The sequence below is a fragment of the Ambystoma mexicanum genome, chromosome 4q, assembly GCF_040938575.1.
Source record: "Ambystoma mexicanum isolate Mex_15411 chromosome 4q, UKY_AmexF1_1, whole genome shotgun sequence".
Lineage (NCBI taxonomy): Eukaryota > Metazoa > Chordata > Amphibia > Caudata > Ambystomatidae > Ambystoma > Ambystoma mexicanum.
This window is the reverse complement of record NC_090928.1, coordinates 186478388-186497882: the sequence shown is the minus strand read 5'-3', so window position 1 is coordinate 186497882 and position 19495 is coordinate 186478388. Positions and strand designations below refer to the sequence as shown.

At 49.6% G+C, this 19495-nt stretch overlaps 1 protein-coding gene across 1 annotated transcript in view; it reads left to right on the top strand.

Moving 5' to 3' along the window:
- The window catches only part of LOC138467575 (chitin synthase chs-2-like), a 299897-nt gene that overhangs the window by 172004 nt on the left and 108398 nt on the right, over window positions 1-19495 (top strand). Inside the window, exon 10 of the mRNA XM_069607708.1 lies at window positions 17184-17384. Within this exon, the coding sequence (XP_069463809.1) occupies window positions 17184-17384 (201 nt within the window). The remainder of the gene's footprint in view (window positions 1-17183; window positions 17385-19495) is intronic.

Here is a 19495-nt window from a genome sequence, read left to right as displayed (position 1 = left end):
AGAAGGAACTGACCCAGTGGGACCCCAGTCAATTCGTGCAGCTCGGGAAATGTGTGGATGCCCTGGTCATCCACCAGATCGCCCAGAGTGGCGACGCCAGAGGGCTCCCATATATTCCGGATCGCCCTCCGGTCTTCCGGCCTAGTGAACATGATGGCGGCTATAGGGATCTGTGGGGAGTAAGGGTCGGACAGCTTGACCAACTTGCAGGCCCGACTCCAAATTTGGGTGCCTAGGCGGATGAGGTGCGCGTCCAGCGTTTTGGGCATTGGTCCGATCCAGAGGAGGTCCCTGAGCAGCCATGGTGCGTCTGGGGGCTGCAATAGGCGTGTGTCCGTCATGGCATCATCAGCCATCCACTGGATCACGTGCTTAAGCTGGGCCGCTATGTAGTAGAGCTCAAAGTTAGGTGTGTTCAGGCCTCCCCTCTCGTACGGTCTTTGAGTAATGTCTAGGGCAACTCTGTGCCTCCCCTCCCGCCATAAGAGTTTCCTACATAGCATGGCCAGGTCTTTGAAAAAACGCTGGGGGATGTTGTAGGGGACGTTGGTGAAGAAGTGTAGGAGACGGGGGAGTGCTACCATTTTAAGGAGTCCCGCCCTACCAGCCATCGAAAGGGGCAGTTTGCACCATAGGTCGATTGATTTAGCCAGTCCCTCCTTAGCCCTGCCCGTGTTCAGAACATGTTCGGTCTCAGGGTCCCGGTGGATCACGACGCCCAGATATTTGAACGTAGTGGGTTCCCATTTAAGGGCCAAAGGGGGGAGGTGTTCTTCCTTGGTTCCACTAAGTGCAGCCAGGGGGAATAAGCAAGACTTGCTGTGGTTAATCTGGACCCCTGTACATCTGTGGAACCCGTCTAGGGTTTCCAGGATGTAGGGGAGAAGGTGTTCGGGATCCCTCAGGTAGAGGAGCATGTCATCCGCATACATGGAGACAAGGTGGTTCACACCATTTATCGTTATTCCCCCGTCACCGTATTCCTGCCTAAGGTATGCTGCCACTGGTTCAATCGCTAAGATGTAAAGTAGAGGGGATAGGGGGCACCCTTGTCGAGTGCCCCTGGCCAGGCTCCATTTTTCAGAAAAAGTGTTGTTGGTACGCACTCTGGCGGTGGGGTTGGTGTAAATGAGTTTTACCCAGTTCAAAAAAGCCGTTCCGATCCCCATCTTTGCTAAGGTGGCATAAAGCCATGTCCATCGGACCGAATCAAAGGCTTTAGAGGCGTCGAGGGACACAACTGCATATTTACCGGGCATGCCGTTTGTGCTGTGTATCACGTGGTGCAGCCTTCGCAGGTTCTCGGACATAGAGCGACCCTGCATGTAGCCCGTCTGATCCTGGTGTATGAGGTATGGGACGGCTGCACGAAGCCTTCTGGCCAGTAATGCGGTGAGGATTTTGTTGTCTACATTCAACATGGATAGTGGGCGGTATGAGCCGCAGTCAGAGCTGTCCTTGTCGGGCTTAAGTAGGGGGATGATGGTGGCTTCAATCATGGTGTCGGGGAGGTGGCCTATGTCATACGCCTCGTTATATACTTTGGACAACAGGGGGGCCAGTATATCCTCATAGGCCTTATAAAATTCGCTCGGGAGACCGTCCGGTCCCGGCGTTTTACCCGAGGGCAATGACCTAATGGTGGCTGTGACCTCGTCGGGGGTGACGGGGGCTCCGAGGGGATCTGCCAAGTGGTCCTCCAGGCATGGGAGCCAGATGGCGTCTAGGGCGTCCTCGATCGCGTGGTCAGGGGGCGGGGCTGGATCGGAGTAAAGGGTTTGGTAATATTGTTTGAACGCTGCATTGATACCCACTTGCGTGTGGAGGGTCAGGCCGTCTGTATTACGAATGGAGCAAATGGGGTATCTGGGGGTTTCTCGTTTATAAAGCCATGCAAGAAGCTTCCCGGGTTTATCGCCCAGGGCATGATTCCTCTCCGTGAATTTAGTATAGCTCAACTTCCCCAGCGTCTCCCAGTGTGTTAGGCATGTTTGTTTAAGATCAATCATCTTTTGCAAGTGGGCGGGATCAGGGGACGGGGTGGCTTCGAGATCTTGGAGTTCAGTCTCAGCGTGCGCTAGCAGGGACGTGACGGATTTTAGGGCCCCTCCAGCCGCGGCTATCATTTCCCCCCTAGTTACCACCTTGTAGGCTTCCCAGGCTGTGCCTAAGTATCTGACGCTATCAATGTTGGTCTGCCAGTAATGTGTGGAACCCTCCCTGATTTGTTCGCTGAAGGCTTTGTCCAACAGCGCTTCGCTTCTCAATTTCCACGTGGGGATGGGGGGCCTGGGCGTCGTGGTCACCCACGAGGTCATCAAAGGGGAATGGTCTGAAAGTACCCTGGCTAGGTACTGCGTGTCCTCAAATCCCGCCACATGCTCTTCGCTAATGAACAGGCAGTCTATCCTGGTATGGACCTTATGTGGGGGGGAGTAAAAGGAGTAGCCTCTGGTTTCGGGGTTTTGCACTCTCCACAGGTCTTTCAGGGCATATTGCTGCGTGAGGGCGTTCAATATCTTGGCGGGTGGGGAGGGGTCCCCGTGTTTACCATCCGACCTGTCTATGCAAGGGTTCAGGGTACAGTTATTGTCACCTCCCCATATCGTTATGCATTCATCACTCGGGGTCAGCCGAGCGTACAGCGAGCGAAAGAAAACAGTGGCATCATGATTCGGGGCATAGGTGCAAATCAGGCGGACGTCCCTCCCCTCTATGGTGCCCTGAACCAGGGCCATCCTACCTTCATTGTCCGTTTTGGTGTGGGTCAGCTTGACTGGGACAGAGGGGGCGATCCATATCAAGACGCCTCTGGCGTAGGTGGAGTAGGGGGAGCCCACTAGGGTGCCCCGCCAGACCTTGGCCAACGCTGCAAGCTTAGGGCCACATAAGTGGGTCTCCTGAAGGAGGGCGATTCCGACCCTGTGGCGTTTCATGTAGGCGTGGATGCGTCGCTGTTTGATATAGCTGTTTAGCCCCCTGACGTTCCAGGACATGACTCTGATCCTCTCAGCCATGGTCTGTGTGTGGTCGTGCGGCTGTGGGAAGCGTGAGGTTGAGGGGTTTGACGAACCTGGTCGTCCTGGTTGCAATTCTGCTGCGCTTGGTCCCGGTCCGGTTTGTGTCCAATTCAAACTGCAATCCCAACTTGGGGTTCGAACCCCCACAAACAACAACGTCTAACTTAACAAAAAACACAACTTCAAACATAACACGTCTAGCGAGGTTGCCCTTGCTCTGACATCCCCGTTTCTGCCCCATCAGACCAGGGTCTTCCGGTGCCCTACGGGCGGGTGAACTCACCCAAAGTATCCTGGGGTTAGGAAGGGGGCTGCCTCCGAAGGTGTTGTCAGGAGGTGCGCCACGACCGGCGCGGCTCCGGTTCCATCAGTGTCGCCACGACTATTGTCATATGAATGTACAATCGGCGACTGCAGTCAATGAGTGGAGAAGTTCCTATGTTGCGGGCGGCTAGGGCCCGCGCTGCTTCCGTTCGATGTCCGGGATCTGTTCTCTGTCCATCCATTCGCAGGCCTCTGCTGGGTTATCAAACAAGTGGGCCTTGTTGTTGCGCAGGACCTTGAGTCTAGCCGGGTAGAGGAGTAGATAGCGCAGGCCTGCTTCCTTGAGTCTCGCCTTGGTGTGGTGGAACTGGGCCCTGCTCCTTTGAACCTGCAGGGTGTAGTCAGGGTAGATTGCTATCTTTGCGGCGTCCCTCTGTATGGATCCGCCCATCCTGGTGAAGGCCAAAATGGATTCCCTGTCCCTATAGTTGAGGACTTTGGCTATTATGGGTCTTGGTGGGGTCCCCGGTGGGGGCCTCCTGGCTAAGGAGCGATGGGCTCTTTCAATAGTGAAGCCCTGCGACAGTTTCCCGGCCCCAATTTCCTGTATGAGCAGGTTCTCGACGTAGTTGGTAGGGTCGTTGCCCTCGATGCCCTCGGGCAGGCCGATAATTCTGATATTGTTTCTGCGGGCCCTTCCTTCGGCCTCCTCAGCCCTGTCCTCTAGGTTCTTCACTTTCTGCGCCAAAATGTCTACATCCTTTAAAAGTTGAGTTTTGGCATCGGTATTGTCTCGGACTTGGATCTCGAGAGCGTCCGTTCTGCCGGTGATAGAGCGCACATCCTGCCTCAGTAAATTCAGGTCGATCGCAACCGCATCAATCTTGTCCTCCATAGTTTTCTGGAGTGTCTTGATGGCCTCTAGCAGTTGGGAGTTAGCTGGCTCGGGTCTCGCGGCGCCCGGCACCTCCACAGGGGCAGAAGCCTCCGCGGGTCCGATCGCTCCAGCGGCCGCGAAGGACTCCATGGTAGTTTGGCGGTGTCTGCTTCGGGCGCCCTTAGTGGTCATGTCCTATCTTCGTGGTCCGTCAGGCCTCGGCAGGCACTACACAGTCTGTGTCCGATGGCGCCGTGCTGGGGATGCTTCGTGGGGGGGGTTGTGCGTCGGCCGCCCGCCGGGCTGCACCAGTGGGCCGCTCAGCAGGGCCCGGTGAGGGTGTAGTTAAGGCCGCATCAGGCGCTCCCCCCTCCGTCTCCTCGCTGCTCTTCTTCGGGACACAGGAGCACAGGTCTCAGCTTAGGCAATCTCTGCCACTTCAGATCGAGTTCCATAAAGGCTGGCCCCTTGCGGGTTCCTCCCGGTCGGTCACAGGGCTCCGCTACAGCGTCAGGCTGGGCATCGTCATGGCCGCCATTTTCTGTCCTCGTACGACGTTCCGTTTCTTTTTGATGGTGCGGGCCCTCAGAGGGTCGTGAGGCTCCCAAACTTCGTCAACAGGCGGAACACTCCTTCACACGACCTATATTCTGTTTTCAAGTGGCTGCAGTCAAGTTTAAGCGGTAGTTGGTGGCGGATCCATAATCGTATCGAGCGGAGCTGCGCCGAACACGTCCTTCCTACATGGCGGTTAGCCACGCCCCCTTCTTGTTAATTCTCCCTAACACCTCGTACAGATGTTTGGGGTAGGCCATCACCCACAGTTGATTCACTTACCTGCGACAGTACCAAGTACTCCAAGTCCGATTCACCACCAGAGCCATAGGCTTCCTCAGAGGCGGAGTCAGAGTGAGTCATGGCCAGGATGGACTGTAGCACCAGTGGATCTTCATGGGCTACCACACCAGGTCCTCCACTGGGGCCTGGTTGCGACCCACTCTCCTGCACCTCCTCCACCTACTCCTCTGCATCCAGTGCCTCATCACCTGCACATGGACAGGAAAATACATAGACACTTGTAAGTAGCATAGCCCACACACATAGGTATCACAATGTAGTCATGCAACACATCAACCTGCTATGTCAGTGAGGTCACAAAGTCTGGCACGTACGCAGTGTGAATGGAAGGCAAGGATATCATGAAAGCAGACATGGATGTGTGTCAAAGGGCATGACACCACATGAAGTGCATGGTGCTTAGCACCTGCTTCACATACAGGCACCAGACTGGCATAGTTGAGTCACAAGCATCACTGATGCAAATACACAGATGCCAGGAGCATGGCCATGCCTGAACTGTCAAACAGCATAAGATGTAAGTTGATACCTACTGTCCCTGATCCATCTATAAAGCTTGTGACATGACATGATATGGAACTAACAATTACCAAAAACACAAGTGTCACACGGTGCTACAATGCTAGGGTGGGGGAACACAGTGAAGGCAGGCACACTGATTCCATGAGTCCAGGTCACATTGACATAACGCAAGTGAATAGGCATGTAGAAGGGGAGTCCTGGATTTGGAAGTGTGAGGGGGCATTGCACTACATGGGAACATGCTCAATGTAGAATAGAACTACATAACCCGGAAATGCAACGTTGCGTGCTGACGGCAGTGTAAGGGCAAGTGCATGAATCAGGTGTCAAGTGTTGTCCATGGGTTGGAGGGATATAGTAAATACCCCCTAAGTGCGGGTGCTGCCTGGGAGCCAGTGCCATCATCACAGTCCTAGATAGATACCTGGCCCCAAAACAAAAGGACCATTCACACAGTCCAATCCTGGGTGAGTTGCAGAGGGAAGAGAGTAGAAGCACAGAAATGTTTGTATAGTATGTCGCAGTAGGCCAGCATAGGAATGACCAGTCCCCTGGAGACAGTGACTTGCTGGGGGAAGGAGCTGAATGGAAGATTACCTCTGAGGAGGTACAGCTGGCAGGGTGACCTCTCACAGACGTCAAGAGATGTGACGAGAGAATGCAAATGTGCATAGGAAGATCATCACAGGCAATACGCCATAACAGGTTGTAGCTGGAAGAGGGCCAAGAGAGGCTGGACAGAGAGTGACATGGGATGAGTGAGCAGGAGTGGTGATGAGGATTGGCTCGGTGTGCATCACATCGTCCGTATGCAGTCTGCATGACAACAAGCACATACCAGACCACCATGACATGGTCAACCCATGGCAGTCATGTAAATGTAGGCATAACTGCAAAACAATCATGACACTTCATTCAAGCATCATAATACACATGTCCCGAACACACACGCATCACCACTCACCGGACATTTCATAATACATTGGCAGGTCTCCCATGCCTTGGATCTGCTCCACATCAATGAGATCACTGACAATCACTATATGTGGAGTGAGTTTGTCATCCTCTGACTGTGTCTCACCTCCAGTCAACAGAGTAGCGGTGTAGGCCGGCGCCCAACTTATCCTTGGCTCAGCGTCGGATGTCATTCGAACGCTTGACTACCTCCTGAGGAGTGCGCCTCTCATGGCCCATGGCATTTATTCGTACCGTGACGTGCTGCCAGTGGGCCATATGCTGAGCAGGAATATGTGTGCTCCCTGCCCGCACAAGCATGTCACGTTCGTGCTCCAACATGTAGTCCACGAGGATGTGGAGTTTCTCATTACAGAAGCTCTTCTTCCTCGATGTGTGAGGCTTCTGAACCGTGTCTTGGGTCTGAGCCTGTCCCGCTACTGCACGCTTTGGCTTCTTGCAAGGTTGTGCAGACCCGGAGTGGCTAGGACCACTTGTGTCAGTACGGGCTGGAGTAATGGTGGACTGGGCCATGGCATCAGGCAATGATGGTGTTATAGCAGGCTGCCTTGCAAGTATCCGTACATGGGTGCTGGTGCCAGAGGCCTGCACCGCATGTCCCTTGCCCTTAGGGAGATGGAAATCCACCCCTGAGTCACTCTGGGCCTAGGCCAGGACCCCTACAGTCCTGGATGGGTGACCCTGAGCCTGGATGTTGGTAGCCACAGCTGTACCTACAGCTTCAAAACTGTGGCTGCTCTGGACATCAGATGACACCGCTGGTCTGTGACCCTGGGAGCTGGTGCCAGTAGCCTGCACTGCATGTCCCTTAGCCTCAGGGAGATGGAAATCCAACCCTGAGTCACTCTGGGTCCAGGCTGGGACCACTACAGTCCTGGCTGGGTGACCGTGAGCCTGGGTGTTGGTAGCCGCAGCTGCCCCTGCAGCTTCCACACTCTGGGTGCTCCGGACAGCAGATGACACCGGTGGTCTGTGACCCTGGGTGCTGGTGCCAGTAGCCTGCACCGCAAGTCCCTTGCCCTTAGGGAGATGGAAATCTGCCTCTGAGTCACTCTGGGCCTGGACTGGAACGACTATAGTCCTGGCTGTGTGACCCTGAACCTGGGTGTTGGTAGCCACAGCTGCCCCTACATCTTCCACACCCCGGCTGCTCCGGACAACAGATGACACTGCTGGTCCGGCACCCCGGGTGCTGGGGATGTCAGCATCAGCTGCATCTCCCTGACCCTGTTGGGTGGGGGGCATAGCTCTCCCTGCACGGGCCTGTACACCTCGGACACCTTGCCGACCTCCCCCCCTTGGCCACTTCGGACACCTCCACCACATCAGCCACCTCTGCCAGGTCGCCCAGCTTTGCCTCCCTTCCCACTTGTTGCCCTCCCAGCCATAACACTGATGGATAAGTGCAATGGGAGGTGCAGCTATCAATTGTCCTGGGCAATTTGAGTTACAGGGCAGGGTACATGATGTAAAACGTGCCACTGTGCTCCAGCAAGGCTCAATGTAACCCCTTGGGAAAAAATAATGGGTCGCATAATGCACAGGAACCCCAAAAAAACAACGTGTATGCGACCCCTCAGTAGCCCATGTGTGAAGTAAACACATTACACAGAACGCTGTAGCACCCAGCAACACAAAAAATGCATACGCGAGGAACATGTAGGGTACTATGACCTCAGAAATAAGGGTATGCGACCGACACACAGTGGCAACCAAAGTATGAAAAATGCTTATGCGACTTACTGCCTTGTAGAAAAAAATGAAAAAATCACATGCGCGTGTGTGCGGAGGCAACTCCTTGCCAAAACAAGAAGTATGCACTGTCACAGTAGTGAACAATTTGCGTGGGACCCCAAAATACTCAGAAGTCCACACGTCCTTCTGCCACGAAATGCACGCACATTGCAATGTTGTCCTACGCACACCTTTAACCCAATATTGAATGGCAATGCCCAACATTCAGCATGTGTCACATAATTTACGCGGTTAGGGCCGTTCCTCTGATTCCACACTAACGCGCCTTTTCCAGTTGTCCACGCAAGTAACACGGAAGACCCACGCTCCTGCCTACCAGACAATTTACCTGCCTCAAACTGCCCCGAGGGGCCTCCTACGATCCGTCTGCTGCTGCCTGCCCCCTCTGTGTGCCTGCTGCCCACATGCCCTGCATTTTGGTGCCTGCTCTACAGCTATTGCCAGTGATCCTGTTGTCGTGACCACCTCTGCTGATCCAGGAGACTCCTGATGTGCCATACCACTGCTCCACAGCCCAGCCCCAGGACCACCTTGCTCACCCACACCTGCCTCGGCATATCTGACTCAACACCATCTGAGGAAGTGGCAAACCCCGGCAGCGAGACAGAGGGCTGTCAGCTTCTCATCCAGGTAAGTTGGCATCCTGGTTGAGTAAGTCCTGTGGCATTATGAATCCCTCTTCCACAGACCATCGCAAGTCAGCAATGAAGGACGGAGGAAGATCTGGGTGCACATTGTGGGTGCCATCAACATGGAGGGGTTGTACCCCACGACTACCAGCATCTCCACAAGCACTGGGAAGACTTCAAGTCTAGGACACACAACAAGGCCCAGCACTTCCTCAGGGCTGATGATGACCGAAGGGGGCTCCGCGGCCGGTTGACCACTGACGAGATGCGGGACATGGATCGCTTCTACCCAGCGCTGCAGTCCCAGGTCTTGGAGTTGATGCTCCATCTGGAGTCGACTGGTAAGTGTCCATGTGTTCTTGTCCACCATAGTGCATGTGCATATTGACGTGTGGTTGGAGTGTGCACCTTGGCCTTATGTCTGGCATGCCTCCTGTACAGATGTCTGTATGCATGTCCCAGACACTGCTGCATGTGAGTCCATTCAAGCGTGTGCAACATCAATGGTGTCTGTGTTGCAATGTGTGATGCGCGCCAGCATGTAACGACGTGCACATGTTTGCATTCCTCTCTCTGGATTGGGGCATGCAAGAGGTGTGACACATGGGTGCTTTTGGCAACATCATGGACATGCATGGTGTACCTGTGCATGTGTCTGAGTAGTGAGTGTGTGACTAGCTAACACTCTGGGATGTATGTTACTTGAGCTTTTGATTGTGTGATAGCGTCACTCTGCCAATTTGACCTCGAGTGCACTTTGACATGATAGCTCCATGGCCTGATTCATGACTGTCAGGTGATATGTGTGACTGAAATGTGTATGTCCCATGAAGTGTGTGAGTTGAATGCACAATTTTGAGTTGCTGGCAGTGGCTTGTCCAAGGATGTGAATGTCTGTTGTGAATGATAGACATGATTGTGCAAGTGTGTGAATAGCACTTCCCTGTGTGTAGTGGACGGTGATGATGGTTGTGACCTTTGACAGTGCCACTGATGTACATTTGCATTGTGACAAACACACATATGTTCAGTAGCCTGATGTTTGTTTTCTATGTTTCCCTATCCACAGCGACGATGGGAGAAGAGGGCGGAGAAGGCACTGTGGAGCACGGCAGCAGGGATGCCTCCACCAGGCACAGATGCAGGGCCCAGTCATCCTCCCAGGTACTGTCATCTCCTGGCAGTGAGGAGACTGGTGCCGCGTCCTTGACAACAGCCGCAGCTGCTGAGGGGAGGCATTGGTTGTGGGCTCCTCGGCAGTGGGAGGGACAGGTGAGCCCACACAGGGGCAAGACACTGCGGAAGACAGTGGGGAAGCATCCAGGCTGGCAGGGGGAGGGAGAGGAGGAGGCCACATCAGCCCAGTACATTTGGCCCGACGGGGGTGATGATGTAGGTGTGACTGGTGCAGGGCGACTCAGGGGCCGGAGGCAGTGCAGGTTGCCGTGGAGGTGCCTGTACTAATTCCTGCCCCTGGGACTGCGACTGCATCAGTATGCACCTGCAGACATGCCTCAGGCCGGACCCATCCGCAGGTGACGGATGTTTCCACGCAAACGGAAACACCAATACCTGCGGATAAAGCAATTCGTGACAGGGTGGAACCGTTGTTAGCCGTTATCATGAGGCATACAAGCAACATTCATGATGACGTGCAGACTTCCAATTGGGGCCTTGCACATCATCACAATGAGGTCTGTCGCCGCATTAACTGGCTAGCTCAGTTCCTGGTCACACTTTGGTTACTGCTGTGATCCCCCTCCTCGTCTTCCTCCTCTGTGTGCCAGTTGTCCTCCCTGCCGTCTTCCGGCCCAGATACCACCAGGGCCTCCTGTGCACCTGTCCTAACCCCCAGTGGCCAGTCTGGTGGAGACTACATCCCTGACAGAGTCGGGAGTCAAAGGAGGATCAGCAGAGGTGGTCACCACAGAGATCCAGCCGGCGACAGGACAGGTGGCAATGGAGGAAGAGCAGGCACCAAGCAGCTGGGAACATGCACGACAGCCCCGGGGGTTGTCATCATCACAGCGCTGTCTTTGTGGCGCAAGCACCGGGCTACTCGGCAGCAGCAGGATCAGCGTAGGAGGCGACAGGACTCGGGTCTTCCAATGGAAATAAGGCAGGTTTCAGCCATCGGGCAGGGGGCAAACGTGAACGTTACAACAAGGATATCTTCTGTGTTGGAGCGTTTTGGCCAGCAGATTGGAGCAGAGTGGTAGCGGGCACGGGAGGCTAAATTCACCTTGGCCAGGGTGGAGAATACACTGCGTCAGGCAGAGAGGCGGGCCGAGGTCCTTGAGGAGACATGCAGGAACTTTCGGAGTAGCATGTTGGAGTCCCTGCAAGCCCTCGAGGGGATAGCTGTAGCCCGCCTAGGGGAAGTGGATGCAGTGTTCGATGATGCCCTGGCCGAGACTTTGAGGGGACATGGTGAGTCGAAGAACTAGCCCGCTGCCATTGTACATATATCCTTAGGTGTAGGTTTCATTTATTTTTGTCTTTTATTTGGAGTTATTGGACTTTGCACCACTTTTTGTACATAGTTCTTTGTTAATTTTATTCTTCAGGTTTTTGGACATGGTTTAGGACAATGGACCCTGGTTGTTTGTACATAGTTATCTTTCTCACAGTTAATTTTCTGTTCACCATGAAGGAATGGTTTTCTTTTCATTTGTGTTTTCATTTGGACCTACATTTGTGGACATGGACCACATCTTTGATTTCAGTTTTATTTTGTTAACATCCAATGTTTTTTTTTTCTTTTTGGCAATCTTTTATTTATTGATTCATTTCATGCTGTTTTAAATTTTAATTTCATTGAGTATGACTTAGATACTTTTTTTAATATATATTTTTTCAGTGAAAAAAAGTGGTGTCTGGTCTCGATGGTTTAGCGCAAGTTTCACTCTTGCTTACTCTGTTCTGTGTCCATGATGCTGGCCTATGTTGTTCATGTGTATGCACACATGCATGCATGTGTAATGTTTGACTTCCAATGGCATGTGGCATGTTGTGGTTTGCATGACCAATGGATGGGTGTCAAGGTGCACTTGGAGTGTGCAACATGTGATGGCATTTCATTTCACATCTGCTGCATTTATGTCTATCGGTCCACATTGTGTTGTGGGGTAGGGGTGTCCCATGATGTGGGGCCTGTCTACAGGTTTCTGTCACAGGTGTTGGGGGGGTCGTGAGACGGGGCCTGCCTGCAGGTTGCCGTCACAGGTTTGGGGGGGCATGAGGCGGGGCCTGCCTGCAGGTTGCCATCACAGGTGTGGGGGGTTCATGAGGCGGGGCCTGCCTGCAGGTTGCCGTCACAGGTGTGGGGGAAACGCGATTACGCTGGGGTGCATCCGAGGTACATGCAGATTTTTCACGCGATTGTGATGTGAGGGCTGTGTGCTGGTCCACAGATGGCGCAGGGCCTTGCGCTGTATTTGGCATTTCACTGCCTTTTTCCGGCGCACGTGGGCATTACTGGCACTGCTTGGTGTTCATTGTGCCACGGCTACTGATGCCTCATAAAATCCATAAATACACATGCCGCGCAATTGCTGGTTTGAGTCACGGTGGGTGCACGCATGGCACACGCTCCTTCCCGGCGAGCAGCGTTTGCGTTCCTTCTGCACTTGATTCCATGAATTGGGCCCTAGGTGTCTGAGGTTTCAATGGAGGATCCTCAAAGATACTCTAGTACTGGTTACTTTTGTTTCCGCACGAGGGGTTGTCCAAGATAGAATATCATTTTCTAAAGGCCTAGTTGAGGATTCTATTCCTTTATATTTGGAAAGAGAGTGATCATGGTAAGGTACCTTGCAAATGTAATCAGATTATCAAGCATGGAAAGTATATGATGCCCATTGGTGAGGTGCTTTTATGGCATATAATAAGTGTTTCATGAAAGGAGTGTAACGTGGTCTACCTAATTTTTTACCAACTTTGTTTCAAGCTATTTTACCAGGTTTAGAAATTGTTCTGTCATTTGAAGAGGGGTTGTATATAACAACGAAAGTGATGCAGAAAATAGTGACAAGGCTTCGGGATTTGATGACATAGGGCCTCATTCCGAGTATGGCGGTAAGGGATACCGGTCACCGTTTAACGAGACCGGTGCCGGTAATCCCTTACCGCCACATTCCGAGTTCCCTTTGCGCCCTCGTCCTTAACGCCTGCTTTTGGTGTTAGGAACGAGGCCGCAAAGGGGCTTTTAAGCCAATAACGGTGACCGTAACGTACGGTCACCGTTATTTGCAATTTCCCCATTCCCATTGAGCCCTATGGGGGCTCATTTGGGAATGGGGAAGAGCCCTGGGGAATGGGAAATTGCCGCCCTGGTCAACTCGGAATAGGGCGGTAATTTCCCATTCCACCAGGGCGGTGCCGGTACGGGTCCGGCGCCGACCAAGGCGCTAATAGCGCCATTGGTTAGCGCCAGACTCGGAATGAGGCCCATAGTCATTAAGATATCCAGGTTCCTGAAGCAGGCTAATGTATCATTGGAAGGATAAATAGTGCAGAGCAAATTAAGAGTAAACTTTGAAAGGGAAGTGGAGGTGGAGAATAGAAGGAATTGATTTGTAGTGTATTCTGCGCTTATTGAGGAAACAGTGTAAATGCCTATTGCAAAGCCTACAAATAAGCAAGCTGTAGACTAATCTTGGGAAGACCTGAATGATGTCGCCGAGAGCAAGGAGTCTAGGACATGTTGTTTCTTGGTAACGTGGAGCACAAAGGGGTAGATGTCAACCTCAATGACCTCAAAGCAGAAATGGCAGAATAACTTTTTTACCATTTCCAGTAGTCCATTAAGGGAAGATTGGGATGAGGGAAGAGCTTTGATCTCACTACTGACAATCGGTATGTCAGGACGCTATCTGCATGGTGTAAATCAATGATAACTACTGGTGTGATTCCCTTATCCAGAAAACTATTAAAAGTCATACCTCCTTTTCAAAAGGGGTATAATAGACTTGGTCTAGTACATTACAGGCCTATTTCGCTCCTTGGATCCACAGGCAAGATCTTTTGTAAGCTTCTTTCTACCAGAGTGCAGAATTGTGAAAGGGAACATGTAATCCTCTCCCCTGTTCAGGGTGGGTTGATAATGTGACACTGGCACATCCGGGGAGTGTGCCCTGCACAGGAGGCAGCGCTGCACTGTCCCGAGCTGCTGAGTAGTGTTTAATTTCCCCAGTGCGCCTGTGGCCAATCACCTCAATGCTCTGCACGGCATGCAGGGAGGTATTACATTTTGCAATCCATTGGATCTGTCCATCTTCAGATTCCACGAGGGCAAACTCTGAGAGGATGTTTCTTCCCTTTCCTCCAAAAAGTATGTTAGAACTCTAGGCATTGAATAGGTGGCTACAGCATTCCCATGTGCTTCCAATGCCAAAATACTGGTACTGGAAAATATCAGAATGTACTGGATTGTGGTAGAACTGAGGCTATTCATTACATTATATCATATGCAAAAAATCTCACAGTGTCATGCTTTTCAGTGTTGTAAAGATGCAATAGTCATACTTCTGTGCGTTGTAGGCAATTGCTGAGGAGTGATGTGGTTCTCTTTTAACAGGGATGAAATGTTCACATGTAGGCTGATCCGAAAAAAACACAGGAGGATAGGGACGTCATTTGGGAGTCACACCATGTGGTCTCCCTTGCTACCAGTGTAGTCTCCCTTTCTACCCCTAAAAGAAGAAATGTTTGAAAAATGCAATATATTTTTTTTTAATTGACGCTCCTGGGCTGTGGGCAGCACTATGTACTCTTTGTTTCTTGAGTGGCTGGATTTCTTGTTCAGGCCTCTTAAAATACCAGGGGTTCCACAAATGTAACACTTTGAGCAGTGACCCTAGATAGGAAAGAATAGAAATAAAAAATAATTTGTCTTTTTGGAATTCTATACAATAATTGCTAGGCTCATTAAAAGTTTATTTCAGGCACACTCCAGGGGGTGAGTCACTGATTTACTCTGTTCTTAAACCCCTCAAATTCACAATGCAGACAACAACCTCCAAAAAGCATTAAGCTTTAGATTTCAGACTATGCATTTTGATTTTCGTAAATTGTAGTTATAGCATGTTGTTTTCTGCTGTTGCCTTTGTTGTGATCATCACAAGACATTCCATCTCGGTGTGTCCTCAATTACTTGACAAAATCCTTGTGCCTAAAAGCTTGTGTATAGTGTAGAAATGTTTGACCCTAGCACATAAAGTGCCTCTTGATTTCATTGTGCCACAATTAATGCTTTGTTGTAATGTGTCTTTCTTTCCTATCTCCACTACTCAGTGTAATTTGCTTTCTGACTTTGAGAACAATCAGACATGTAATTGATAATTTTACTATAGCCAGTAAAATAGCTATAGCCAGTAAGTTAGATCAGTGGGTTGAACACTTGCTGCTGCGATGTGTGTGTGATGTGTAGTGAATCCCAGCAAGGCCAACTCAGAATTTCATCCTTTTGTGGTTGATAAATGAGTACCAACACAGTTTGGGTGATATTGTATGTATATTTGTTCTATATAAAGCGCTTAAGTGTAAGTGCTACATAATAACACGTCATTATCATTTGTCCGTTGGCGTCTGCTTGCATTCACGGTAATTTGGTAATATGGCCCTATACACACTGATATTAACGATACATATGGTGATCCATTCTTGTATGAATTGTATATTACATGACAGTGATATCATAACCATATGTACTTGGGAACAATGCCATGTGATGCCACTTCCTGTTTTGTCAAGGGGTGAAAGGTTGTGTTCCATCGCTTCCCGTGATGTCACTTCGGATTGGGTCAAATGACATTGCTTCCTGTGATGTCATCAGAGTTCAAGGGTCATGTGATGTCACTTCCCCTACACCTGGTATTTTGGTGAAATGACGTCCCTGAAAGTGGAGCATAAAGAAAATAGTAATATAATGTGTTAACCTCGATGATATGCAGCAGGATCAGAGAAGTTGCTGGTGTTTGAGGAGAAGAAAGACTTGAGGACACTAGGGCTCCCAACTATTTTTTTTGCCCGGTGAGATAGAAGATGGTGGTGAGAGATTACCTTACTTTTAACTTTAATTTCAAATATCTTTTAATAAGTGTATGGAGTAATAATATTATCACATTCTGCAACTTCAAAACAGCATACCTCTGCATGCTTCTCTACTATCTTAAATCGGGTTGTGGGAGAACGCAGATATCATGGGGTTGCAAAAACTGATGGCATCGGCAAGTGCCCCAGCCGACAGACACTCCCATACACTTCAAATGCATTTAAGGGTGCAATGGGGAAAGAGTGATGCATCACGATAATACCTCTGGTCCCCCCGTAAACCCAGTGGCTGGCTAGATTGAGGTTGCGGGCGTCAGTCAAAACCAAAGTTTACAGCATTCAAAGGCAATGGCCCTAATTCTAAGAATGGCAGTCTGGAAATGAGGATGCCGGTTGCAACGTACCAGCACCCTGTCCGGACCGCCATCCTATGAGAATGCCGGTAGGGGCCACGGATCCCCCGGCAGGCCAGACCTGCCAGGTTGTGAAGCCCCTACCGGCATGTCCCCCACTGAAGCACCGGCACCGTTAGCAATGGTGCTGGTCCTTACCGCCGCCGTATTTGATATCTCAGTGGCACCGGGATATCAGGCAGTGGTGAGGGTGTTACAGGGTTGCCGGTAAACCGCTGCCTACCGGTGTGTTTTACCGCCAACCTCGTAATGAACCCCAATTTGTCATTGTTATCAGAAAGATTTCACAATGATATTAGATGTAATCTCATATCTTAGGTGTGTAATCAGTGTCTATGACACGACTAGGCCTTCCTATGTACATACATAATTATTATCGAAGCACGCAGAGATGAAGGCCAAAAGAACCACCTGTGTTATTCATTAAGAAAGAACAATAAATAAGAAAAACAGATGAAAATAGATTCACCTAGGCAATGCTTGTGCTAGTACTACCATGGGTATGTAATTTACCATGGTGCAAAAATGCACTGAAAAATCCTTCTTCCTGTCTGCCTTAATGCTAATTGTACTTGGACCAGTGCAAAGTTTCTGTAATATGGTCCCAAAGGTTTAGAGACCACTAGAGACTTAACAGCCGTATTAGGTTTCGTTAGCATTCCACAATTCGTACTGATATTATTATATTATTATTATTATTATTATTATTATTAGTAGTAGTAGTAGTAGTAGTAGTAGTAGTATTAGTGGGAGTGGTGGTGTCTTGTTCTTATATTAGCTATTACATTTAAACATGCTAACCACCATCTCTCTCTAGGTCCCATGGTCTGGTACCAGAAATTTGAATATGCCCTGGCCCATTGGCTGCAGAAATCTTCGGAGCACGTGCTGGGGTGTGTCCTCTGCAGCCCCGGGTGCTTCAGCTTGTTCAGGGCGTCAGCGCTGATGGACGACAATGTCTTGAAAATGTACACCAAGAAGGCAACTGAGGCCGCCCACTTCATTCAGTACGATCAAGGTAGAGATGGCTTTGGATGGCTCTCTTGCTCAAAATAGAGGCAGTTTTCATGTTATGTTGTCATAAGATCCCTTCAATTCCTGCACTAAAGCCTCCTGATTTAACCTCTATGCTTACCTTTCATGTGCTTAACATGTGTAATGCAGGACATTTTGCATCTATTTAACTCACTAAAGGTGTGTCCAAAAAATTACCAATGCACAAAATCTGCAAAATCAGCACTAGGAACTGGATAGAAAAGTTTGGGAGGACGCTGTGATTAATTACACCACAAAGTAAGCTTTGGCAAACAAAACCCTGCATGTCAGTTGCGTGTTTCCATTTTACTCAGCCTTTTGTGGTCCATGATAAAGATACTGCAGATGTTCACGTATACAGGGAATTGTGATGCAACAATCCCACATGGTGGAAAACCTTGCCATTCAATGGAGTAAAAAGGTTGAGCTAGAGCATGAATTCCATTTGATTTCTGCCTGGAGAATTAACCTTCTTCTTATGTACATCTTTCGATGCTGCACATTACATTTTTCTCTCACGCAACAATCACCCATTGCGTCTTAAAGTGTTGTAGCAGGCAATTGGCAAAGGATCCACAAATACTACGGGTAATGTGTCAATAAACCCCAGTACTTGTGGTGTAAAAAGTGCAAGAAGAAGTGGTGGGGATGGTCAGACCATAAAGCTTAATGCTCAGAAATAACCTAACACCAGAAATCTCCCTTTCTTGACAATCTTTTTAGATGATCGCATCAATTTCAACAGAATCATTGTGGACACAGTCTGTGGAGTTTAAGTGTTGACGGCAGGCGTTATAGCGCAAAAAGGCCAGTGTTAGGGGCTGTAACAGGGGACTTGGTCACCTCACTATGCCCACCCTGATTCACCTGTAGTCTATGGCTGGATCCAGAAATTAGGTGGAGTGAAATAAAATCCCCCAATTTCAGAATGTTCTGAGAAAAATGTAAGTGCAAAAAACACCCAAATGGAACTCAAAATAATGGGTTCTTAAAAATAATGATCATCATTATTACATGCATCAATAACATAGGCCATTACACGTGTGATATTATCCAATCATTTCATCAAAGAATTAGAACCAAAAATAATACAATGAATAAATAGGTACACTACACATACCACACAAAAAGCACAGAAGATGCAATGAAAAATATTACTTCATAGAGATCACATTTACTTTAAAGCATTTGCTTTAACATTGGAAAGGGGGTTAATCCCTACAGGTCACCGCTCATTACAAAGGGGAAGAAGATTACTGTGCAGTCCACATAAAACATGAAATTAAGTGGACAGGGATTGATTACTGCACAGAGGCTTGGCCATGTCCCATTATTTTTTATCTGATCCTCCAAATTTGACAGATTAAATTGGTCATTACAGATACCCTCTTTGAAAGGGCTGTGCTCTTTGCCCAAACCAGATCCCCAAGCATCTAATCCCAACCTTTACGCCCATATTTTAGCCAATAGGCTCTAGGGTAAGCGTATTAGGAGCAGATCAACAAAAATGGGCAACAGTGACACACAAACTACTAGAACAAATACATGTGGCGCAAACGTCTTCAAGTCTCTTCTGCATCACTATGAGGGACCCCTGAGAGACAGCATGTGCAACCAAAACTTAATTTACAACAAATGCATCTGAGTATTCTGCGTTTGCTCGAGGTTCCAATGCTGAATCAACCTTATTTGCAAAATATAGCATAGGTTTAGGCATAGAATCTACTGAAGACAAAGGTTTCCCCAATACAATCTCCCAATAGTGGTCTTTGGAAACAGCATCATCAGCCTTCAGCAGCCGCTCAAGACCATCCCAAACACATTATTCATTCTACCTGCATTCATGGCCAGTTGTTTTTCTTTACAGTAACCTGAAATGAATGACAATAAGGAGATTAGCCCATACCCAGTCCAAGAAAGTATGACTGTATATTCCTATGATAACACTACTAAGCCACTGGAGTCATCACAGAGCATCAGAACCCGCGTGTAACAGACAATTCTGGAAGTGATAAAAAAAATGTAAAAGGAGTTTATACACATACCTTCATAGCCCCGATTTCTGCATTGAAAATTCTGCAATGGTCTCTCCAT